Source organism: Hyposmocoma kahamanoa, unplaced genomic scaffold (assembly GCF_003589595.1).
Source record: "Hyposmocoma kahamanoa isolate Upper Pololo Valley unplaced genomic scaffold, ASM358959v1 128, whole genome shotgun sequence".
Lineage (NCBI taxonomy): Eukaryota > Metazoa > Arthropoda > Insecta > Lepidoptera > Cosmopterigidae > Hyposmocoma > Hyposmocoma kahamanoa.
The window spans coordinates 950,304-977,702 of NW_020653456.1; the positions used below are offsets into that span (position 1 = coordinate 950,304).

Below are 27,399 nucleotides of genomic sequence, written 5' to 3' on the forward strand. Positions count from 1 at the left end.
GCGGCCGTCACCCTGAGATATAAGTTGACCAGTCTCATGTGCCTGTAATTTCACCAGCACCCTTCAAAACCGGACGGAATAAAGCTGATATTAATGCTTGGCGGCAGAAATAGGTAAGGTGGCAGTACTTCTCTGGACGAACTCTTTCACAAGGAGCTCTTCTGCTACTTTTTAACCGAGTTCAAAAAAGGAGGAGGTTCTCAATTCGACTGTATGTTCTTTTTTTTGTATGTATGTTACGCGATAACTCCGGTATTTGTCAACCGATTGTCATGATTCTTTTTTTGTTGGAAAGGGGGTACATTTCATTTTAAAGAAAATCATCCACCTCGAAGGGTGGCTGTTCACGCATGAAGATTCATTTTTATAAATAGCGCCTAACTTCATTTAGGACCAATTACTTTAATGGTTGATTTTGCTATTTCTCCAATTCAAGGCGTTTTTCTCTCAATATACTTTGTGTAGTGAGAACCTATTTTTATATTATCTCCAGTGTCAAGTCCTGTATAGTGGCGAACTAGGGGATATTTCAATAAAACTTAGCAAATAGACGTAATTCTACGTACTTTTGAGGTCGGTTTTTTTAGTACTCTGTACTGAGATTATTTCAAATTAATGTTGCTTAGTATTATGTGCCAATGCCATCTAGTGATAGACTTCGGAACTACTATAATTCGACTCATCCGAAGAACGGAGTCCGATGTGATTATATAGCGAAAATATAATAATTTCGTTACACAAACTAAGGCGTATGTAAAGGTGTTTTGAGAATTGATATATCTTATTTCGTTTCGGAAATATAAAATCGAACAACTGTCAATCTGACATCTACAGCGAAGAACGAACGAAATGTACTATGTCCTGAGAACAAGCAGTCTTGCACATAGATCTTTGTCCTACGGATGAGTCGATATTACCGTACCATGATATTCAATTACTTCTGTGAGGCTACTCCACTAGTTTGTTGCAATTAGTCGAAAACTTAGAAAAAAAATCCTACGATCCCGCTGGATGCGAACCAATGTCTTCCAGTAAACCGTCTCAGACGCTATGCCAACTAAGCCACGGAACGAACTAGCGTTCTTTACAAATTCTTCTAAGTGCTTGTTGCAGATATTTGTTTTGGTTTATTATAGACTTTTTTTTTTCATTTATTTCATTGACAAAAATTAGTTTTTTTTTGTTAAAAAAAAAAAAATAAAATAAAATAATTATACATTTAGACCATAGGTTCTCAAACTTTTCGACTAACCGCCCGCTTAGGCACAACAAAAAAAATTCAACGCTCACCACCACTAAAAATAATTGAAAACACGTATTTTTTATATCAACTTAATACAACAAAATCACAAGGAAAAATGTAGTGTGCTTTACTCGTATATAGACAATTCAGTTTTTTTTCGAATGCGGTAGCACCCGCTGGACAGCATCAACTCTTCCTAATTGCTTCCGAGGCCCCTACCAAGGACACTTCAGCGCTCACTGAAGGGCGGTAGCGACCACTTTGGAAAACTATGATTTAGACCTTGCCATAGTACTATTACTGCTAAGGGTAAGTGTTACAATCAAATGCCAGCAGGAGATGATTTTTTTTTTTTTCATGCATCTGTATTCTCCCGGATATTATTGAGGTGCAGTATTATACTTTGTATAATCCATGCAGTATAATAAAAAAATACAATAAACCACGAATTTAAAATCGGACTTTTCGTCCTTCAAAACACGATACTCATTAATCAAGTTTAAAATGTTCTTTAAGATTCTTGAAGTAAACTTCTACAGTTGAGATTGAGTTGCTTTTAACGATCAATTTCGGCAGCCGCTGCTATATTTTAAGTTTTATTTATTTATTTATTAGGCGCACCAACAGTTACTACAATATTGAATGTAGGTATTAACATTTCAAAAACTTAGTCTAATTGCGTAACTAATTACAGGTGAGCACCTCATGCAAAAAAAATATAAACAGTATTTAAAAAATATCAAAAAAGAATTTTAAGACCAAAAAACAAATAACTTAGGAAAAATTTCTTTTTTTTTAAGTAAAATTCACAATAAGATTCAGATACTAAATAAAAAAATGCTTGTTTCTGAAACCCAGCAGTGAGTCAACGAAAATACCCGCATGTTTGGAGTAGTCATTATATAAATTAGACATACGAGCTGTGAGGGAATTTGAACATAATACTGTTCTACGACGAGGTGGGTAATTTTTTAAGTGTAATCTCAAAAATCTGGCGGAAATCTTAAAATTTCAATTCGCAAGCAGGTTGTGGACTGTCAACCTTATTGTAAATAATCTTATATAAAAGAAAACCATATTGAATAGTTCTCTGCGCTTTAAAAGGGGCGTTGTTTTAAAATGCTCAAGTCTCCTCTCCCATGATTTAAATTTTTTAGAAAGATTAACAGAAAAAGGCCAAACATTAGACATACAAATATTAAATGTATATCACACATTCACTCACATGCAAGTACACAGATTAAACCAAATGTAACATTTTTTTTAATAATGTCACATGGGCTTGCATACGGTGATAGTTATTTGGGTCAAATTCAATAATAGTAACTATAAAATGTGACTAGAAGACAAAGTAGTATTAATGATAAGAATAACGTCAAAATATTTAAACAATACAAATTCCAAAAATTAGACAATGAATTTAGGAATTTGTCGTTTAAAAATTCGGACTTTGTGGTACATTTTCTTTAGTATTTCGTTAGTACTCAGCGATCCGAAGTATATCTTGGCCTCCGAAACCAAAGTACGCCATTTCTTACGGATCCCTCAGACTTGTGGCGACTCCATCCTTCCAGCGAATTCTCGGACGCTCCACTGGACATCTGACGTCGGACACGAAACGAAAGCCGGACGGATTTACCTCTTAAATTATGTTTGGCCCAGCTCTTTGATCTCTTTTATTGAATCTGGCTTCCAGTTCCCAAATTCTCCTTTCATTGGTCCCAGAATCTTAGAGAATATCTTCCGTTCTGCTATTAATGTATTAGTGGCAATGGACGTAGTTGATAACTTGTTTAATTGTTTTTTAAATAGCATAAGATTTTTCACAGACCTTAGTATTATCGGTAAATTATTGTAAATTAAAAGCAGTTAATAAAATGCCATGATACTAGGGTAAATAGGAGAATTGGCCACCATTGTCATTCTTGACCTTTTGTGACACCTACAGATATGTGACATTTCATATATCTATCGTGACGCCGGCCTGCTGTGTATAACGGGCCAACTGATAGACAGTCGGTTCGTGTACGTTCTTTTGTTTAAGCCGGGTTTTCACTATACGAGTACGCTCGGGCTGAGTACACTCGGATGATCACTCTGTAATGTGCAAATACGTGATCCGAGCGCACTCGGACGTCGTCATCCGATCACGGTGGACTTGGACACAGTTCTATTACTCGGATCATTTTATAAAAACAAAATGGCGTCAACTAAGAAAAAGTGAAATGAATGTTATACGTTTTAAACGTGCTTTTATCTTCCTCTAGCAATTCACGAATTAAGTTATTTGAATTCCGTTGATCACGTCTTAAAATCCATTTTCTGGTATTTTTTTTCCTTTTCATAATTTTGTACTTCAGCCATTTCTATTATATCTGCTACAAATCGCAGCAGCAGATCAGTCATCATCATCTTGATAGTGTAAGTAGACAAATGCTATTTGGACGCTCATAAACGCGTAAGGTGTATACCAAAATCCGAGTGCACTCATATACTTTAGAATAATAACGCATAGAATGATAGTTTCATATCAAACGAACTGTCACAAGTGAGGCAAAAATCAAATTCATGTAGGCTAGTTTTAGTAGTAGGTTAATTTTCGGTTTTAGTGAATATTTATATAAAAATACAAGTTGAAACCAGTTACTTCCTTGTGGAATGTGATGTTAGTATCTATTAAAAAATTCTGGAGCTATTCGCGGTGCAAGTTGACCTTGAGCACTGACGGCCCGCCCGCTCGTGTAGGCCCTTTGGGAGCGCTTCAATTTGCCTCACTTAGCGTGTGCGGACTAGGTTTCTATGCGTTATTATTCTAAGTCATATACGATGTAGCTCGTACGTGCGCACTCGGTCCGAGAGCACTCGTAGGTTACCTATCAAAAGTCCGAAATTATATTTTCCAGAAGAAACGTTTGATCGAAATTTTATAACCTCGAAAGTAATTTTAAGAGGAAAATGTTTTTTCTTTTAAACCTTTTTTTTGTTAATCCGGGGGAATCTTTATCAGATTATGTCACTTATTTTGAACGGTTTTACCAAACTCGTCTAATAAAGAAAACCTCGATCTCTGCCTTTAGTTTTCAGCTTGAATTGGTGATCGTCGTAAAAATGAAACGCAATGCGAAGGTGCCCATCTCTATTTAGAAGATTTTATATGGTTAGGTCAGATCGTGTGTTCCATGAAATAACGAAAAACAGCACTTTTATGTCGGTTTTTTCGGTCTTCCAGCCTAACTTATTTAGAGAGGCAATGAACTGTCAAAGGGCGATGTGCGGAGTAATTCGCTGCCAGTTTTTTTATAGTAGTAACAGTAAATAGGAAAGATCTGATCGGGTGTTATATGTACGTTGGCCTGGTAGATGAAAAAATCTACGGTGTGACAGAATTATGATATATATATTTATTCAAATATTGCAATTGAGCCTATCAGTGCAAAACTGGTGTAACCCACGTTTTATTTTTGTTCTACAATATTACTTTAAATGATACTAAAGTCCGTAATTATTACAAACAGAAAAAAATATTATTTGGATGCAATTTTCATGCAAAATGTTTTTTATTAACAAAATTATAATAACAAATTATAATAAAAAATTGTAATAAATAAAGAGTTATCATTATGTATTAGTCATATACGATTACTATATTGCACTACTATTACAATAGTGTTATAACTCAAAATATTTGAAATTCAATATCATACCATTATTGAACGCAAAATTTCATTATCTACACGCCAATAAAACTGTCTTTAGAATGTTGTAAGAAACAACTAAAAGATATCTACTTAACTCAAAATGAGACACGCTTTATGTCAGCTAGTTCTGGCCAAAATAGTCCTTATTAACCATATTATATTTGGCAAGTAGGAAATTGTTTGTAATAAACTATAACCTATACATACATTTTAATTATCTTTCACGGGAAATGAGTAATTCGTTTTCCGGTGCTTCTGAGAAAATACACTTTTTGTGTTAATACACCATTTTATTAACTGCGCGATGTATAAAATTAATTTCACTTATTTTACATCTCTTATTCTTCTTCATGTAACAACAACGAGTCGTGCGGCTGGTGGTAAGCGACGTGCCTATCCATAACAGATGCAGTGCCACTCAGAGCTTTAAATCTTAGGGGCACTGCCTGCACCCGTCACCCTGGGACATAGGTTGACAAATCTCATGTGCCCTTACCTTACTAATGCTCACATTACAGCTTGGCGGCTGAAATTGGTAAGGTGACAGTACTTCCCTGGACAGACTCTTTCACGAAGAGCTGTATTGCTACTGAAAACTCCTACTCCCGTCCACACACTTGTCTTATATTCCTCATCGATTTCGGTATTTTGTGGAAGAGCCCCACGCCAAGAGGCCAAAGTCGCATGTGACTGGCGAGCCATGATTTGTCGACCACTGCCTTAGTTTAACTAGGCAATTGATAATACTCCATGCCCAATCGTAAGGCCTCAATTACAGCAATATTAGACAGCAAGTATGTAGAAAAGATATAACCCCTGAAATTTTGTTTTTGTGGCAGTCGTAGTGGTATTTACATAGCTGCCTATTTACATAGTCTCGCAATTCTACACATTTCTAGGTTCTTTGTCATCAATTTGTAGAATTTTGGTTGAAATAATATTGATTTGAAATATAATATTCCCTTTTTTATTTAAACTATAGTAAGTAAGTCTTTTAAATTTTTATTCAATTGATATTCAATTATTTTTTGTGAAATTACTCCACTAGTTTGTTATAATTATTAATACAAAGATCGAACACTCACAAACAATTCTTCGATCCGGCCGGATTCGAACGGACGTCTTCTAGCTTACCGTGCCAGACGCTATACCAACTAAGCCACGGAACGAACCAGCGGACCTCACGAATTTTTCTATGTGTTGCGTCGTGTCTTTGTATTTGGGTTTTTCAACGACTTTTTAGTCGTAGCGCCATCTATGAGAAATCTATGAAAGACTTATCACCCAGTTAGTACCTTTGCAGTTAACAGTCCTGGCGAGAGATGTCGCTATTCAATGTATTTTATATTTTTATTGAATTGATATTCAATAATTTTTTGTGAAATTACTCCACCAGTTTGTTATAATTATTAATACACAGATCGAACACTCAGAAAAAATTCCTTCGATCCGGCCGGATTCGAACCGACGTCTTCTAGCTTACCGTGGCAGACGCTACACCAACTAAGCCACGGAACGAAGCAGCGGACCTAACGAATTTTTCTATGTGCTTTATAGTAAGTAAGGTTTATGTAATAACGAATTGAGCGTAAGAGACGGGGTTATCGAGAACCTGAGACAGTAAATTTCACAAGCTTCCGTGCGGTGCTTACGTTATCTGTGTGCTTATATTTCAAAATTCAGTCTGCATTTAAAAAGAGCGGTGGTAGCTTAGTGCGAGAATGGTTGTATCTAAATTGATGGTTCGGCGGTTTGAATATCTGTGGTGGTCAGAAATGGGCATGCGCCCAGGTTTAAATCGGGTTTAAACCCATTAATGCACAAAATCGAGGGCAAAAACTATTTACAAATAAATATTGTTAAAAATTGAATGATATTATTGCAAAATATTTATTGCTGACTGATCTAGGTGAATCGACTTGCCTTTCTATTGAATCGATTCGCTTGAAAATCGCATTAAAACAAATCGATACGTAATGTGCCCTTCGTAGTGAGAATCCACAGTATTGCAAGGTAGGTATTGTCTGGAGTTGCCTCTTTTTAGTCTAAAAGTATTTTTTGCGTCGAAATTTGTAATAAGTGTAGAATTATAGCAAATCCCGTATTCGCCGTTTCTGCCCACGATTTTGGGCAGAAATGGGTTAAATCCCGGGAGGATTGATTGATTTTAACCCATTGCCCATTTCTGGTGATGGTATATACATATGTGACTTTAATTTGTAAGTTATGTACGAGTACATACTAAATAAACTTGCTAAATATACTTGAACGGTTGCAAAATCTGTGTATAGGTGTTCATCTTTGGCCTTCGTAAATATGACCGAACCTCACAGTATCGCAGTCAATTCAAGTGGCTTCCCAATCGTCTCCGCAAGAATCTGCATACTGTCTCCATTCTTTCTTCTTTCATTCATATTATTCTGCACAACCTCATTTCTCAGGTCTCAGAATAAACCCTGTCGCTCTCTCGTTGGGTCTCGGTTATTTTTTCCATCCTTAAATACCCTGTCTTTATTCTCACTCTTTCACTGTTCATGCGATCAGACTTTAGAATCTGTTCTAAACTGTTCATGATAGCAAATCCTTAGCAATTTTCAAAATGAGAGTTAAGGACCACTATTTATCGACAGTTTCATCCATTTTATTGGTATTATAGTACGAAATATGTATTTATCTAAGAATTTATATCGTTTTAATAATTTTATGTTTTTGATATTGTTTTTTATTCACAATTTTGGTTTTGTTGTGCACGTACCGATTAGGTGTACGTAAGCGTACGACTTTTTTGTTCCGTTTTCGGATATCATAAAAAATGGTTATTTATTATTATAGTTATGAAATGGGCGGGGGCGGTGTGTAGCTGTCAGTGGTCTTCAACCTTGTGAGGCGATCTGTACAATCACGAATAGTTCGAAGCCGTCTTATTGAGGAATAAACACTAAATATAATATTATATTAATTATGTTTATTAGCGGGAAAAAAAACTAGCACGAAATGTTAATGGTTATTTGTTACGCAGGGCTGCAGAGTTGTTGTTTGGCGCAAGTGTGCTTGTATTGACGATAGAATCCTGAGCGTAGCGACGGTTTCAAGCCACGAGACGCAAAACAACTTTGCTGCCAACAACAATTTTTCACCTCACTATAGCGAGGGAAATGGTAGATGAAAGAAAACCAGTTGAACTGTAACAATCATCATCAATTTTATTCATTCATAGATCAAAAATATACCAACGGATTTATAATATATATAAATAACAAGAAATATATGATAAAATAGCTGCCTTAATAACTAGAGTAGCCATTAAGGTAGCTATTAACGCCCAACTCCAGATAACTAGTGTAATGAGATGTTCCATTTGATGTAAGTACACTTATACTAATATAATATAATACTAACAAAGGAATTTATAGATAAAAGCATTGACCTTCTAAGATAAAAGTAACAAATGCATTAATAATAACTGTGTTTTAGTTGATTCGAAGGATGCTTTATTGTGCGTATACGATGTGTGTGCGCATGCTTGTGTGTATGTGTATACCTACAGAGTAACAAGTTTATCAACATCATTATAACTGAGACTTTGAAGCCACTGAGAGACCTTGAATTTACATTCCCGATAAGGTAGAAGATAGATATTTAATTCTTTATTAATTTTATTGTACAGTGGAGAACCACAATAGTAGAAATGGTAGCCTAATAATGCAATTCTATACCTCGCAGCACACTCCGGACACTCCATACAAGAGTCAAAAATTGTTTACCTACCACTACTACTACATTCAGCAAGGAGCTATCTGCACACGCGCAAATGTGTGCGTGAAGTGGCATGGTTACCCATCACTTGTCCGTACTATTTATTACGTTACGTGGTCAGAGCGGCAACATAGCGAAAATTCTAACGCGAATCTATTATCTATAATTCTTTTATAGAACCCTAATAATTACACATGTTCATTATGTATTTTTATCGATATAATATTATATTTTTCATTAATTCACTAACTAGAATAATATTGAAGGTTTATTTAAAAAAATATATTAAAAGCTCTTAAAATTTTGTTGCTCTTAAAGTTTTGGACAGGTACCCATAAATAAGGTAATCATGGTATTTGAAATTGAGTGTTCAACTTTATCATTACCTAGTTAATAATTACGTATATTCACTACGTAATATTTATCGGCAATACAAATCCAAAATTCCAGAACCCTTGTCTAGCTCACGAAGTTATGGCATCTCATTATATTGATATAATAAATCTGTGTTATATATTACTCTGCACTAATGAATGAGTCTCAGAGATAAGTTTTTTTACTTACTTCGTTTCATCTTTCAAAAAACGAAAGAAACTACTCCTCTCTTTATCCCATTTAGATGATTATAAACAGCCGTAAAATGATGTTATATATAAACGTACAAATTTCGTAGTGAATAAATGAAAACTATATTCAAATATCAAAGCTGTCTTAGCGCGAAAACGGTTCGCCGACAGCCTTGTTCTCGTTCAGTCAATGTGACCGTCAATGCGCGGGGAGCGGTGCGGTATTTAAGGCTAGGGAGGGGCGGAGAATGACCGTTCTCATTAGTTATTTGTTCTCTGCCTCGTAGTTTCACTGCGACTGTCTGTTCTTCGTTTATTCCTGAACAGATTTGGATCACATGATAGTCTTAAATGCTATAATAGCACCCAAGGCACACAATTTCCTAACCGAGTGCATTTTCCATAATGCATATAGGTCTATTGTAGGGAACCTTATTTTCGACGTCGTAACGTTGACAATCGCTCTTTGTGATGTTTCTAGGCGTCGACGCCATTTTTAAAACGACAAAGTTAGCACCAGATTGTAGTTTTTAAAAAATGAAAACCAATTTACGAGTACGAGCTTTCACAGACTCGATGTGCTCTGTCCAAGACAGACGACTGTCCACAATAACACCTAGATATTTAATATTCCCTTCACTAACGATAAATGGGCAGTCACCAGATTGAGTATTTGAAGTACAATGGTGTGCATAACAATGGCGGGGCGTGAAAATTATCGTTAGTAAAGCCGGAGCAAAACCAAAAGCACTTAACCAATACCTCTTTTCCCGTTAAAAAGGCGTCTTGGCAACACTTAAACACAACACTTATTAGCATATAAGTTACTACATATTTATAGCTTATATAGTTATTGTTTTGCACTGTTAAATTCAATGCCTAATGTAGTAAATTACTTTACAAAATTTAAAAACAAACTTTCGATACGCGACAGTAAAGCAAATGTTGCAGTTTGAATTTTTAATTGCACCTACTAATTATAATAACGCAAAGCACATGTCTGTGTACTAACATCTACGTTCTTTACGTAAGTCTGAGTACATTTTTCGTCGCAACAAATGTATCGAACGCGTTAGCGTTAAAACCGTAATTTCAGCAACAGAATTCGCGAGTATATATCCGTCACAAATGCAGAACAATTCGTTTTCAAAACCACGACACAGCGTAAAACGTTTCGAAGCGCATTACAAGGGCTTTTGCAATTGTGTATGTTCGAAATTTCACCTTCGAAAGAATTAACTAACACAAATTCTGTAGTTGTCACTTGACGAGAGTATGCGTTTACGCGTAAATTTATTATATTTATAATATAAGATTTGGTATGAAATTACTTTAATTTTTAAATCACTCCATACTTGAAGTATTAGAAAAATCATGTAATAATTTTAAACCTACAAAAAATACCATTTGAGGTTTAATTCCTTCTATACAATAGAAAAGCAAGCCACCAATACCAATAAGAATAGGACAAGTTGAGTAAATTAATGACATATAAACGAACCAATAGTAATTAGCTTTAATATCTATCTAATATCCATATTTTGAGCTGCATATGCGTACCTACCTTTTTTCACCATTCAGTAATGTCATGATCGCCTGCTGGGTCAGCATTAGCAGAATCTTGATCGTTTTAGTGGATTTATTAAATTCCCCATATCCATAAACATAAATTTGTTATATAGATTTTAAGACTTTCGTGGTTATTCACTAAATGATTATCACTAATATCAGGTTTCTTACCACAGTATCAGTCAACCCGTGACTATGGAGCGTGCAATATCGTTCCGAAATATCGGGAACATAAAAAGAAGTCTTACCGTGGTAAGAAACCTGATATTAGTGATAATCATAAACTTGTTTTTAATATTTAGAGCATTTATTATTTTAACAGTATCTTACAATACTGTTTAAGTCTTTAATTGCTTGCAGTGACACTAGCCACTGCAAGTTTTTTATTTGAAGGCGAACTCACAACACGTTTTATGAAATTAACCAGCATTTCAAAGTATGTCCCATTTCTTTTCATTTTAATTACAATACAATCACAAATTTCAAGACAACAAGTGCGTAATCGTAATTATTAAATAATGTACAGTTGTCAAGCGTTTCGAGATCTTATGTCTCTTCTATTCTCGAGAGTAAAAATGAAATATAAATATGTTCTTTCATAAAAATTATTACCCGAATAAATGGAGTAAAACTCACGACATAGATCAAAGTACAGATAAAATCATATTATTTCTAATTTAGTTATATTAATATCATAGCTGGCAACTTACAGGAAATAACTTTAAAGTTTATTAACAAAACTTAAAAATAAAAAGAAACTTAAAAATAAACCGTAACCGAGTGGAAATAAGATTTAAATTTACGTGATTCGATGATAATCCGATAATCTTCGGGTTGTGAATTGATTTCATGAATGAAATAAATGCCGGGACGATGGCGACTTATTCGTGCTTATTAGATCTACCGGGAAGGCTACAATTCGTCGTATTATCAAGGACTTTACGCACGCGTTTATTAATAAATTATTTGGAATTTGTATTGAACGTACAATTTTTAAGTGGTGGGTACTTGGTACTTGGTGCAACGGGCTGGTTTCCGCAACTCGACGACAAAGCGCCTATTTTGCGTGTGTGGGATTTACGCGCTGTCTTTTGAATATATGTGGAAAAGTTTATTGGATGTGTGTAGAACAATTTTACTAAAAATAATCAGTTGTTCTACAGATGAACTTAAAATAAGGACTATAAGAGTAAATCTTAAGATAGATTACACTTAATTAAGTTGTTTGGTATTAAGAAGGTTTTAAAATTTTGACTTCTGTGAAATAAGTCTATAAGAACAATTTTTTTTCTAAAACCTAGAGAACTATTATCTAAATCTATACCATTTATAGATAAAACAGTTTTAAGGTGTATAAAGTCTGCTCCTTGGACATGTATGTGAACCGAGTTCGAATACTTCCACATTTCACAAGCACGGTACTCCAAAGTCAAGCACACGAGGCTGTCAGGAGATAGTTCTCTTGCGTGTTATCGGCCTAAATCTGTATATGCCTCCGAATAAATGACCCTTAGCGCACGTCGTGCAAAGAGTAGATGACAGTGGAAATCGGAATATCCTATTCAAAGTTCAATGAAAATGAGCCACTTATGGTAAGTGGTTACACGGAAAATTAGTTCGAAATCGACACATTATCACAGCACGCGAGAATTGATCCCCTGAATCGATCATAGCTTACGTCTATATTAGTAATATTTTCTTTGTCTCTATTGATAAAGAGCGGTGGTAACCCAGTGAGTGAATTGTTACTTCCCAATTACGATTTCGGCGACTCGATTGCGTGTGACAACGTGTAAGTATTATTATATGAATGGAATATATATGTTACGTACACCTGTGAAGGAAAACTTCATGATGAAGTCTTGCGTACGTCTAAAAGAAGGTTATGTGGCCGTAGCACGGTAGAATAATACGTGTGATAAACCTCCCCGTGACAAAATTTAATTCAGTTGATAAATCTAAGTTTGCTTTTCGGGAATGAATTAATATTGTTATACATTTTAAAGAACAAGGAAAATGATAAAAAGTTGCGTATATCTTTTGTCGTTTAATCATCGACGCGAAAACGGTGACACAAAAAATTACAAAGCTACATTTGCTTATTTGGTAATGAACCATTATCATACATTTTGAAAAACAAGGACAGGGATATGAAATTGCGTATATAGCTTCTACCTATCTATCTTTGTCGTTTAATCATCGCCGCGAAAACCATGAAACAAAAAATGTCTTTTCATCTCGCTTATCGCGCTCAATTATTGCGCTGATAAAATTACTGTGCAAATGTTTTAAAATCAGCTGCGACCTTGCTTGGCACTGTGTTAATCTTTTGCAGTCTTTGGTCGTCGGCGCTCGCGATGACATAAAAATGTGACGTCACGGTGCTCGCCATGTTTGCTATCGTGTTAAAACTTTTAAATGCATTTTATCACTCGAATTTGACAGCTAAATGTGTATATAATAGCTTTATCGAGGCGACATAAAAACGACAATTGTTTTACTAGCTGTAGAGCTCCTTGTGAAAGAGTTCCTCCAGGGAAGTACTGCCACCTTACCTACTTCTGCGGCCAAGCAGAAATGTCAGCCTTATTGCGTTCCGGTTTTGAAGACGACTCTTCAATTTATGCAGTGCACCTCAGATCTTTGCGATTTAAAGCTCTGAGTGGCACAGCAACTCTGTTATGAACAGGCATGTCGCTTACCATCAGGCGCACGACTTGTTCGTCCCACCACTTCGTATCATAAAATGATAAATAAAAGAAACTGTTTAACTAGATCTAACTAACGGTTTAGGTCTTTAATGTTAAATAACGGTCTTATAAAAAATATACGATACACTTAAGGATATTGTCTAAGGAATGTGCTAATGCGTTACACGATAGGACGTATTTTATCCGATCATATTCTTATCATATCAAGATCATATATTTATTATCATTATTTTATAGATCAAATGCCATCCGGCGCTTGTCGACGTTGGATCTGTGTCACATTTTCTCCACCTGTTTTTATTTTATTCATATAAATTTTCAGCGCGCGGCTCTTCACACCTCACCTCCCAAAATTTAAGCTCCCATTGAAACACCTCCCCTTAAACGAAACTCATAAAAACGAACTATTCTATTATACAAAAAAACTGCTACTGAGAATAACCAGCTTCACATACCGTACGGGTATTTACAAATTGATGTCATTTCAGTGTTAGTTAAACTTCGAACGACTTACCAGTATTATGAGGAGGGAAGTTCCGTGATACGGAAGGGATGCTAGTAGATGGCAGGATATCCGATCGCTCCAACTAGGCCACAGTGGTGGACGCTAACATAGGCTTTCTTCTGACGGATATGTGCCAGTTTAGCGGTTTTAACCTTCACTGCGCTACGAACAAAAAGGGTGCTCTTTTGCCAGCTATAAATTCTTAACCGTATCGTATGTAACCTAAATAGCGGGCCTCAAAGCGCCCATATGAGCACGGAGTTCAGGACATTACATGAAACTTCCTCCCAAAGGTTTCTACATAAGAGGAATAGACATATGCACTTATAGTCAAAGGAAATCGTTATTATGAAAAAAATGTTATTGCATCAACAATAAAACTTTAATGCCTGACAGAGATGTACAGCTTCCGTAACAAAGTTTTTATTGCCAAGCCTAACTTTGTCATTGCAACAACGTCGTATTTGACACTCTCATTTTAATCTGAGAACGTTCTTCGTCCTTTTTCAGTAATTACCACGTTACCTCTATTTTTTATCTTCTTTCGATAATCTACATTTATTCATCCGCTCCATGTGCCCAAATTAGTTCAATACACCTTTATCTATTTTTTGTCACTACATCCTATTTACGCCACATCGTTCACGGAACATAGTATTATATATTTTTCATTACAATTATTAATACAAAGATCGAACACTCAGAAAAAATTCCTTCGATCCGGTCGGATTCGAACCGACATCTTCTTGCATACCGTACCAGACGCTATACCAACTAAGCCACGGAACGAACCAACGGACCTCACGAATTTTTCTACGTGCTTGCGTCGTGTCTTTGTATTTGGTTTTTCAAAGACTTTTTAGTCGTAGTGCCATCTATGAGAAATCTATGAAAGATTTATCACCCAGTTAGTACCTTTACAGCTACCAGTCCTGGCGAGAGATGTCGCTATTCACTGTATTAATTAAATTTTTATTGAATTGATATTCAATTATTTTTTGTGAAATTACTCCACTAGTTTGTTATAATTATTAATACAAAGATCGTACACTCAGAAAAAATTCCTTCGATCCGGTCGGATTCGAACCGACGTCTTCTTGCATACCGTACCAGACGCTATACCAACTAAGCCACGGAACGAACCAACGGACCTTACGAATTTTTCTATGTGCTTGTGTCGTGTCTTTGTATTTGGTTTTCAACGACTTTTTAGTCGTAGCGCCATCTATGAGAAATCTATGAAAGATTATAACAAACTACTGGAGTAATTTCACAAAAAAGAATTGAATATCAATTCAATAAAAATTTAATTAATAGTATTCTTCACTTAGTTTATTTCTCTCGTGAGTTTGGGTGTCATTTGTGGTTGTCTGTGTGTATCTCCATTATGAGTATATGAGTGTGTGGGTTATTTATTAGTCATATAAACGCACTTTACATTTTTTCTGAGGAATTTCATTTTTGGTGCAAGCACTCTACTCTCATACTCCTTCTGCCACACCCAACACTTGCTCCAATACATTAGCGTTCAACATAGCATTGTGTATCGCCATTCATTCCAAGCTTCTTCTCATCGTATCGATGACATTATTCTATTGTTGCCCAGAACCCAGAGACGCCGAACGAGTCACTGGTAGCCGCCATTAATTCTTCAAGCGTGCAGGTGTTAGAGCTCGCAGGGTAGATGTGAAATACCGGCTTTAGTGCTAAACGGTGGGACGTGCTTGCGATCGTGGTGAAAAGCACGTTCTGTGCGTCATGCGAGGAGTCTCCTTTCGTGCAACTTGTTCCAAACATTCAAAATTAAATTCAGATTTACTTAACTAAAGTCTGAACTTAGTTAACTAAATGGCTGAAACATAATCGCCGTAGCTTCTGTTCGGCCGTGAACGAGGTTACATTTCGAGTTTACAAGATACCCTTTTAGTTTTTACTACTTACAGATACATATAAACGGTTAACCTTAAGAGCTAATACACTGCACTAAGAGATTCTGAAAGTACTTGTGTGACACACGGACATTACACTTATACGTCACTGACCTGGAGGTTACTGGATCCACTTTTAGGTTACATACTTGATTTGCCGCGAAGGCGGAAGCAACGTAGTGAATGCCGATCACCAGTGGAGCACATGACACGTGGTCATTCACGGCCGAACAGAAGTTACGGCGATTATGTATCTGCCATTTAATTACAGGCGAAACTTGCTAGGCACAAAAAACCCTGCAACTAAATTTAAGCTAACCTGGTAAAGTCCAGACAAAAAAATTCTTCTTTTTTACTCATGTAACAAGAATTTAGTTAGCTAATTGACTATGATTTATCAAAGCCTTGAACTATAGATTCAGTGTTCTACAGCTACTTAATATATTATCCGATAATTCACTGCAATTATCTACCTGACCACTTCTCCTTTATTAACAGAGAATTGATGGGTTCAATTTATCCCGCCTTTTATTCCCTAGATATGGACGGGATTCCCTTCGTACATTTACGATAATTCCTTTTGTTATATTAACTGAGGCAAAGCGCCGTCGATTGTAACACCTGGGTATTTTAATAATTTATTAATATATGAATTGATTGCAGTGTATTAATTTCAGTATTGAATTGAGGATCATGATTGCACGGTTCTGTAAGAATAGAAATGATATCACCTCTTGGTGTAATAAGGCCGCTTCTGCAAGTAACAACTTTAAGGTGCGTTTCCAATGCCCATGATGTCAAATGCGCCAATTTGCACGGGCGAGCTCGGGTCACGGGCGAGTCCGGGCGGCTAAGGGGCGACGTGCATGGCGACGCGTGTTCGGGTATGTGTCGAGAACATAGGCCGCGCGCGCTCGCCTTTGAAGTTACCGACCCGTAGCGGATCCGAACAGGCCGCCACGGGCGAGCACGGGTGCGCTCGGCCGGCCCTCTTCCCACAGCGCTTAACGCGTGGCGCGGGCCGCGAAACGAGGCACGGCTCGTGAAAGAGCGCGTTCCCACTATGTCGTCACGTTTTATTATCGTTGGTCGACTGTCGTGTCTAGCCTGTTCCCATATCACGACTATCTGTCGTGGACGATTTTTTATCGTTGAACGACTGTCGTGACTAGCTGTTCCCACTAGATCGTGACGACAATAGAATCTGTCGTCACGTTTTTATCGTGACGTTTTTTTATCGTCTGACGACTGTCGTTCTTGCTGTTCCCACTGTGATGGCAGTTTGTCGTTGTAACGATAAAAAATCGTGAACGACAGTTTATCGTGTAGTGCTATATGTGAACAACTTCATTTAAATATACAAGCCACGACACTGTAAACTGCACGACAATCTGTCGTCACGACATAGTGGGACGCGCCCAAAGCCGCCTTCAGTGAGAGGCCAGACAAGCGTAAGTTTTGAGTCGCGTAGTTTGAGTTGCGTAGTTTGCGCTGTATTAGATTTCATATAAAAGTACGGTTTGTTTCACACGACGACACAAAAAGAGTTATCTGCCGACTCACGGGCGTGATGACGACTGACTTTCGGTGGCATCGTGTGACGGGCTGGCGCGGGTGGAGGTAGGGGTGAAGTAAGGGGTCACTTTAGTATAAACGCTTAAAAAGCAACTGAATAAAATATGTTCGTCTGGCGCTCCAACCGAATTTCGGTCGAGCGCAAACTGCGCAACTCAAAAAAAGCAACTCACAGTTTAATTACGCTCGTCTGGCCTCACCTTTAAGCTACAAACTGAACGACAGCAGGCGCCGGCACGGTGGCGACAGCGATGCAGGTGATGGCTTGCACGACTTAATCAAAATATGCCTAAGTTTGAGTATGCTTAGGAAATGAAACTATTTTTCCGGATTTAAATCGCGTATATTTGTTTTTTCAAACAAACCACCGTTTCGGACCCTTTACAGATACCATGGCCACGGTTTTGAGAAATGCTGTTCTTGACGACAGCGGTGCGGGTGGTGGTATGCGAACGTTGCGCTCCAGTCGTGTGGTGAATGTTCCAACAGTCATAATGTCATCTTGTTGCTTACCCACAACTATTTTTCGATCAATCAAATATAGAAATGTCATCGGAGGGAATAATTTCAACAGTTTTACCACCAATATAGAACAGCAAACATGTAGACCATAAAAATAAAGGGATTATTAATTACTATAAAGAATAGGAATACAGATACTATTCGTTCATAATTAGAGTGTCATTCTAATTCTGGCTAGATATTTGCAAGAATATAATCAAACGTTTCCTCGGAAATCCGGAATTTGTCTTTGGTCTTCGTAATATCGGCGAAACTCGACTTTTTGCTGTCTTTGTTTGTAGTACTGGTTCATGTCTTCTTGTGCCCGTTATCTCAAAGAACGTTGGTTTGTTTGAAAAAGCACACAAACGATTTAGATTGGAGAAAATGGTTACATTACCATATTTATTTTTAATCAACTTCAGAACAATAATAACAATTATAACGTTTTTTAAAGCAAAAACTGACCTCTAAAGTTTGTGGAACCACATCTATTTGCCAAGTGTCATTTAAATCGGTTGACGCAAAGTGGGTGCAATCCAATAAACCGTATTTATTCACCACTTAGTTTGCCCCCCTTAGAGGTGGAATATTTTCTTCAAATTTAAATGGGACTACAACTGAAGTGCCCCCTTTTAAACATAAAAAGAATCTTCGAAATCGGTTCTCAAATTTCGGAGTAATAATCCCTGTTTAAATGAAATTTTTCGCAATTTTTTCATTGTACACACGGGCCGGTGGATGAGCAAACATACGTATTTTAATTGTCTAGAAAAAATACCGTACCATTAGAGTACTTATAACAAAACCAAGCAATTACATGAGAATACAGGAATCACGCCCACTTTTTATTAATGCTGTTTCGGATTTCTGAACGAAAGTACTTATGGAAATTGGTCTTAAATTCGTTCTAACGCCAGGGCTCCACTTGCCTTTTTTTGTTAATCCGGGCGAATCTGCTTACAGATACCCCGGCCCCGCGGGGGCAGAGATGAGGTTATGTGGGACTGGACTGAACCCTGAAGGGGAGCAGCCCGACCGCACTAAACTCCCGGAGTGGTCCTCCTCTCCGCTCCACGACCCCACCAGCGGCTGGCCGGGCCCTGCGCAGCCCCTCCCCGAAAAGGGAGACACGTCGGTCCCCCCACTTCAAATGTGAAGCTCGCCGATCACCAGACGAGCCTTCCATCCCGGGCCCCTCTATGCTAGGCAACGAACTCCCCTGAATCCGCTACCCAGGGGCCATGGGGGGCCAGGACGGCATCCACTCAACCGTGAAGTTCAGTGGCTGCTGCCCAGCATACATAATATCGTGTAATTTTCTGCACAAATATGTGTGTGATATAATAAAGTCCTATTGTAATAGGTACACGTAGCGAGAGAGGGTGAAAAAAGACGCCCAACTTTACAAATGCAACACGGAGTTTATTTACGTAGTTGTATGACCGACATAGAATACGTAATCGCACTCATCATCGATGTCAGCTTACCGGTGGAAGCGGCAGCCGGCGATCGATGCTAATGCAAGTGAAAGTACTGGAGTGCCACTCATAGGCCTATGATTCGATACAAAAAATTTTTGTTGTTTAAAGGACATCATGCAGTTGGCCGGTGATGGCCTTGGCTGCGCCGCCGGTTAAGAAGGTGTACCGATGGCTAATAACCCGTAAAATAAACTAAAAACTAATTAGCGGGCCTGAGGGCGTCCACGTGGCGAACCTCGGCTCAGGGCGCTACTGAAGACTTCCGCCAGAAGGGCTTGCGGGAGAAAATAAATTTTCTTTCACAATTTATATGAGAATATAGAAAACACTTCGATAGCGCGTTCTATTTTGATCCCAACGCCATCTAGCGCCAAGGCGAGGTCACTAATATTTATAGTATATGGTATGACACTATTAAATTGAATGAAATTTAATTTAAATTCGACTGTATTTTTTAGGAATAACTTTTTTAATTTTTTTTTTTTTGTTGTAACTACAATTACGTTCCAGAAATAAAGTCGTTATATTATTTTAGGCACCTAATTTAGGTCCTCGCTTATTCCATTCTCATCTACAGTATTATTATAATTGAATACGTAACCTTTGTCTTAGATACACATTTGTGTAATCAGTGTAGGCGGAGGTAATGGAATCTGGTTAGGAGGAAAACTCCGTGTTTCACGCGAGTTCTGGCGTGAAATGATACAGTTACTTTTAGTCGAGAATATCGATATCACAGTGTTTATTTATTTCACTCCACTTTATCAAACTTAACTGAAATAATGTCATTTCCCAAGGAGCATATCTATATCTAAAAATATATACTATTAAACTTAAGAATATCAGGCGACTCTGCCTTACGAATGAGCATGAGGTAGAGTTTAATCAGTACGAAGATGTCAAGTGTAATTTGCTTACCTATGTTCACGTGCACGCGACGTAAACAGACAACCTGACCGGACATTTGCTAAGTGATGACAATAGCATTTCTATGTTCACGTGCATAAATACCGTTTTGTATAAATAGCTTAAGTTTTGTAAATAAAGCTCTCTTTGAATTCAGACATCAACGCTGTCTTATTGACAACGGAGCACTCCTGACTACAGCATCCTCTCACTGCGGCCAAGACACCTTTAGCCGTTAGCTTAACTGATCAGTCTTGTGAGTCTGTGAGACTGGCAGTGAGAAAACCATTTCCTAAAGCACCCTTATCCTTCCCCCTTTCCGTCTGTTGCCTTAGGTCGCACGGTGACAGGCTTCCCCTACTATTTATATAAGTATATATTCCGTAGCGTATGGTTAGGGCTAGGCTGTTAGGTAGGCAACTAGGGTCGTTAGTGATAGTACAGCTTTCCCTGACCACTCATGTATAGCCAGCTAGCTACAGCTAGGTAGTTGACTGTACAACCTATGAATTAAACATTCTTTGACTTTGAAATACTATTTTTTAGAGTATAAATAGACTTAGTGATTATTTATTAATATACTAACTGCCTCCGTGGCCAAACGGTTACCATCTACCACGCAGAAGTCCCAGGTTCGATTCCCGGGTCGGGAGAAATATTTGTATGGCGTACAATTATTTCTCTCGTGAGTTTAGGTGTAATTTGTGGGGCCATGTCAACATTTGAGTGTGTGCGTTATTATTATTATTACTTTACATATAAATAACAATAACGCCCATACACTCATAGCCCCGTCATAGCACTAGGAAAACCCTGTGTCATGGGTGTTATGGACACACACATGAGAACCACAAATTACACCCAAATTCACGAGAGAAATAAATGTAGGTCATACAAATATTTCACCTGGCCCGGAATTCTAACCCGGGACCTCTTGCGTGGCAGTCCAACATGGTAATACAGCACATCCATAGAACGATTTTACTAAAAAAAAATAAATGGATCTTCAGAAGAACTTAAAATAAGGACTTAAGAGTAAGTCTTTAAAGAGATCACAATAATCAAGTTGTTTCGTATTAATGTTCCAAAATTTTGTCTTGAGAAAATTAATTATATAAGTACAATTTATTTTTCCTAAAACTGTTGAAAGAGAACTATTGTCTAAAAATATACCGCGTCTGCCATTTCGTTTGATCATCGAGTACATAACCAGAAATAGAGACGAAATGTCATTTAATTTGTTTGAAAACTATTCTGAAAAATCATTAGGGTGACAACTGTGCTCCGATTGGCCAGCCCAAATTCGAAACAATTGACGGGTGTCGTCAATTGTTTCACTTCAAATCGACGAGTTTAACTTGAGCTTTGCTATAATGGACGAAAATGGAAAGATTACATATTTTATATTTAATTAATGATGAAATTTGATTCCGTTTGTTTTATAATTCATGTTTTGTTGTTTTTCCCACACCATCGAATGGAACTGCCCCTCAGTGTTCGAGATATTATCTTTATTACAATAAACACAGAATATTTTTTATTACTACACACATCAAAAGTGTCTAGGGATCAAGTACGTTTAAGAGTATTGCTGCAATTAGGGTTAATTATATTAACTTTTTTGTATCGCTATTGATACTTTTTAGTGAGTTTTAACATTTAAATAAGGAATATTGTTTAAAATTCGATAATAAGAAGAAAATTGATTGTCAATGTGGTTTTGTATAAAAATGAGTTATAGCGTTTTGACAAAATCATTACAATATCTGCATCGGAACCGAAACAATTTACATTATTATGGAGAGACGACATCATTTAACCCGAGAAGTGATGATGCGAGCCATCGGAATGTTGGAAGCTGGTTCCAGGCAACGTGCTGTGGCTTTCACTCTTAACACTACACAGAGCGTCATAAGTCGCCTCTGGACGCGCTATCGCATGACGGGCAGCGTGGCCGAGCGACATGGAGGACGATCTCGCATCACGACTCGCAGACAGGACCGGTATATCCAAAATACTGCTCGACGGAATCGTACCATGACCGCCATGATGTTGGTTACGAGGCTCCACAGCTCCTCAGGCTTGCTAATAAGCGATGAAACAATCCGAAATCGTTTACGTGAAGTGGGTCTGCGATCCCGAAGGCCGCTCAGAGTTCCACCTATTGCACCCTGCAATCGCAGGACCCGTTTACGATGGGCTCGCGAACACAGAAACTGGGAGGAAGAAGACTGGCGCTATGTGTGCTTTTCGGATGAATCCCGCTTCGGTGTGAGACCGGATACAAGACGTACTCGAGTTTGGAGAACATCTGGACGTCATGAACGTTTGAGATATTGTCAGGAAGTTCATCCATATGGTGGGGGAACAATAATGATATGGGCCGGTATTTGGATCGGCGGAAGAACCGATCTCATTTGGATCAGGGGTAACCTCAATGCTCAAGTTTACGCAGAGAGGATTGTTTCAGATGTTATCATCCCTTTGCGAGGCCAGTTAGGTGATTCATTTCAACTAATGCATGACAACGCACGTCCACACACGGCTAGAGTCGTAACACGCATTCTTGCCGAAGCTCGTATCAACGTTCTGCCGTGGCCTGCTCAATCGCCAGACCTCAATCCAATTGAGCACGCATGGGATATGCTTCAAAGAAGAGCTGTGCCGAGTATGCATACCGTACATACTCTACAACAATATTTTGACTTGTTACAAAACACATGGGCGGCCATTCCTCAAAGTGATTTTGATGAACTCATCTTAAGCATGCCAAATCGCTGTAATTGTGTGATTCGTGTTAATGGTGGAAATACAGATTATTAATTTTCTTATCTTTACAATAAAAATGAGCAAAATCATCATTTTCGCCATTTTTTTGTCATTTAATTGACGCCGTTTATTTGAGTTTTTTCCCACAATTTGCAAAAACATCAATTTTAGTATATTTTAATTAAATATAGGGGTAAGCGGTTAAATAAAACATAAGCATTAAAGTAAGAAGTCGTCCTGGAAGACTGGATTTGGTAAATATTGCTTAAATAATTTTTATTTCAAAAATATTCACTTGATCCCTAGACACTTTTGATGTGTGTATTTGAGCTTTCTAATTTGTGATTTCAGCGCAAACGAGAATTGATATTTAAAAGTAATATAAAGCTCATTTGCCTGATAAGTTGCCAGGGATGGATGGCCCTTATTTCGTCTCAATTTCTGGTTATATACTCGATGAGTATGACACGTACATAGGGTAATACTTAATTTTTTCCGAATGTTCGATCTTTGTATTAATAATTATAACAAACTAAAGGAGTAATTTCATATAAAAATAATTGAATATCAATTCAATAAAAATTAAAATACAATGAATGGTGACATCTCTAGCCGGGTCTGGTAGCTGTAAAGGTATCTAATCGGGTGACGAAATATCATAGATTTCTCATAGATAGCGCTACGGCTAAAAAGTCGTTGAAAAAACCAAATACAAAAATACGACGAAAGAACATAGAAAAATTCGTGAGGTCCGCTAGTTTATTCCGTGGCTTTGTTGGTATAACGTCTGGCACGGTATGCTAGAAGACGTCGGTTCGAATCCTGCCGAAACGAAGAAATTTTTCCCAAATAATTTTTCAAAGTCAATTTATACGGAAAAACAGAGACGCATGCATTCCTTCAATTTTCTATAGAGGGCGTAATGCGTATCGGCCAGGGCCCATTGAAAACCAGCATCACAGCCTGTCTTGACTTTAACTGAATGGAATCCTTTTGCATACGCCACCGCCGCACACATGTCAATATAGTATTATGTAACTTGTTGTTATGCTGTTTTTTGTGTTATTTCTGTTGGTTTTCTTGTGCCTTTTTTATATGGTGGCGTTGCAATAAATGCTTTCTATTCTATTCTATTGAAATAGTATAACATTTAAGAGCTCTTCATTAAAGTGCTCGGTAAATACAAAATGTTTAATTCATTTTCTGTTTTTTTTTATAATACTAAGTGACGAGACGAGCAAGTCGTGCGCCTGGTGACAAGCGACACGCCTATCCATAACAGTTGCAGTGCCATTCGGAGCTTTAAATCGCAAAGATTTGAAGGCACTGCCACTGCGCTCGTCAGCCTGAGACATAAATTGACAAATCCCATGTACCTGTTCACATCTGTAAATTTTACAAATATAACCTAACCTCCGGTAAAAAAACCGACCTCAAAAGTCATTCATCCCCTAGGTTATTATATTATTATATATTATATTATATATTTTCTTGAAATTGAAATGGGACCAGATCTAAGGTACCTTCTTTCTAACAAAAAAGAATCAGCAAAATTAGTTCACAAATGGCGGAGTTATCGCGTAACATACATACAAAAAAACACAGACGAATTGAGAACCTTCTCCTTTTTTTGAAGTCGGTTAAAAAGATAAGTCACTGTTTCATTGGTGCGATATACTGTAGAGCAATGACGTCACTATTAAGCCTGTGCCGAGGCACCGATTCGTAATTGCGAAGTAATTGCGTTCGTTTGATCCCTTGCTGTATTGTCATTTCTAAAGCTTTAATTATAAGTGTAACAAACATACTTTACGTAGTAGACGGCCTTAAGCCAAAATGTTCACTTTTAGTTCACTAAGTATCCGCTAGATGGCATTGACCCATTTGGCGTTATTTCTGAAACGCGATGTTAAGATTTTTCCCTCGAATGGTCTCGAACACAATTTTGTTAATGGGAGAGAATTCTGAGTTGAGACCCTTCTTGGGAACTGCTATCCGGACCCTCTGATATTGCGTACGCTCATATGAGGTGAAATTCATCATCTCGCGGAACGGTTTACAGGAGTCGAGTCCCTTCTTGGGAACAACTGCCCGCACCTTCCGCATATAGGGTGAAATTGTATTGGCGTCATACGAGGTGAAAATAAACATCTTTCTTCGACAACTTGGAATTTTCACTTGGCTGAGGCTGCGTAACCTCATCCCACGGTAGAAAGATTTTACATAAGATATTTAAGGATTCACTCTATAAATCCATACACTTCAGAAACAGGATGTTTTTGTAGTTTCCTTGATAAAAAAAGTATAATCTTATGATAAAAACCAAATAAGTTTTTAAGGCTAGTGTACTTTAGAACTTATGAAGTATATCCCATGTTCCTTAATATGTACTCGACATCATCTTGTCCTACGAATGGTTGGCTATCATAAACTTGAAGCCCGAAAGAACTTGGCTCTTGTTATTTACGTCTTTAATAATAAAAATTATCGCGGCTTTCTGCTAAATTCTCCAATACTGAAAGCAATCGGAGTTCAAATTGTTTGTTTCCTTGAGCAAGCAACGGCAAACTCTCGCTCTGCTGCTGTGCAGGAGCTTGCACCGCTTACTGCTGCTTTAGGCGTTGTAAACAACATTTCGAAAGAAATTAATATCTTTTGTTATTCGATGCCAAAATTCGCAGAAGTTGTCCTTGACATTACATGTAAATAACTTTTATTTTTTTTAAAAACTGACGTCAAAAGTTTGCTTATTGACTTTTTACTAGAATTACGCCTATTTGCCAACTCTTGTTGAAATCGGTCAAAGGAAAGTACACGAAACTGGATTCATTCCCTAGATTCATTGAATCCATGGCCACGACCATTGTCCACCTCATTATCACTTTTCCTCAGGTGATATGGTGATTAAATGGTAATGGTGGTAATGCACACTTGTTTTTATCGTAAGAAAACTTATTGTTGTGGGAGTCAAAGTCAAGACCTTCAAAATAGAAGGTCTCTGTTTTCTGAACTAAAATGTCTTGTTATAAAAATATACAATATCGTATTTTTTCACAGGCTACAACACCTACACGTACAACGACACCGCCCACACTGCGCGTGAGTTCGACGAAATCCTCTCAGTGACATATGAAGACGGGAAATGGTCGAAACCGTACTACGATTGTGGTGGTGGCAACATTTGGATGTTAACCTACACCGTACCATTTTTTGGCTACAATAATGGGACATATTTCTTCAAGTGAGTGCATATTTTTTATATTATTCAAACTATCAGACATTTCTTTCAAGCGGGAGGCAAACGCCATTTCTATTATTTATTATCTATTATTTATGATATCTATGTAAGAAGCCGTATTTGCAATTTTATTATCTTATAAATACAGGTATTTTTTTAATATTTTTTTATAACATCTGCCTGATGGTAAGCTACAGGCCAGGGGGCCTTTTTTTTAACGGGGGGGACATGCTTTTTGCATACCCTCGAGCCCGGGGATGCCCGAGGATTATGTGGGACTGACACCAGTGGATACCTACCAAAGCCTCCCCGGCGCACCCTCTTGGCCGGATGTTGTGGGCATTCCTGCCAAGGTTCCCACGCTAGAGAGGGGAGGGTCGGACGCTTGACCCATACCCCAGACGGGTGAGACCGTGCAATGCGGGCAAGGGATCCCCGTGTCTTGTCCTCGCTGGCCTCACTGGGAAATTAGGCGAACAGCGAACTGCGTTCGCCTTCTGCCCCGCCGCCTACACCGGAGCGGGGAGCGTCGACTGCGTCTTCGCGTACCCGCTCCGCGGCCTCTTTTTGCGAGATGACCTCCTATACCAGGGTACGGCGTTGCGCACTCCAACGATCGCACACCTCTAAGGTGTGCTGCGCCGTGTCGTCCGCGTCGCCACACGTTGAGGTCTCCCTCCTGGCTACTTTATGCAAGTAGTGCCTTAAGCAGCCGTGCCCGGATAGTACCGGTAGCACAAGTCGATATGTTAAGTGTTGCCGGGCGGTAGGCCAGCGGAAGACGGCCAAGCGCGGTCGCTGCGCCAACCACTCTAAGAGCAAGTTGCAATGCGCCTAAAAATTCCATTTTCGGTCTAGGATATGATCTGAACCGTTTGCCCATCAATTGATATGCTGGCTCCAGCTGGAAGCCGCCATCCCCCACCACGCCCACCAAAGAATGTTGCCTC

The 27,399-nt window shown here is 38.0% G+C and overlaps 1 protein-coding gene across 1 annotated transcript in view; it reads left to right on the forward strand.

The window, feature by feature from the left end:
* Window positions 1–27,399, forward strand: part of LOC113240237 (probable G-protein coupled receptor 158) — a 382,545-nt gene that overhangs the window by 230,736 nt on the left and 124,410 nt on the right. The window contains exon 3 of the mRNA XM_026477487.1: window positions 26,269–26,452. Coding sequence (XP_026333272.1) covers window positions 26,269–26,452 — 184 coding nt within the window. The remainder of the gene's footprint in view (window positions 1–26,268; window positions 26,453–27,399) is intronic.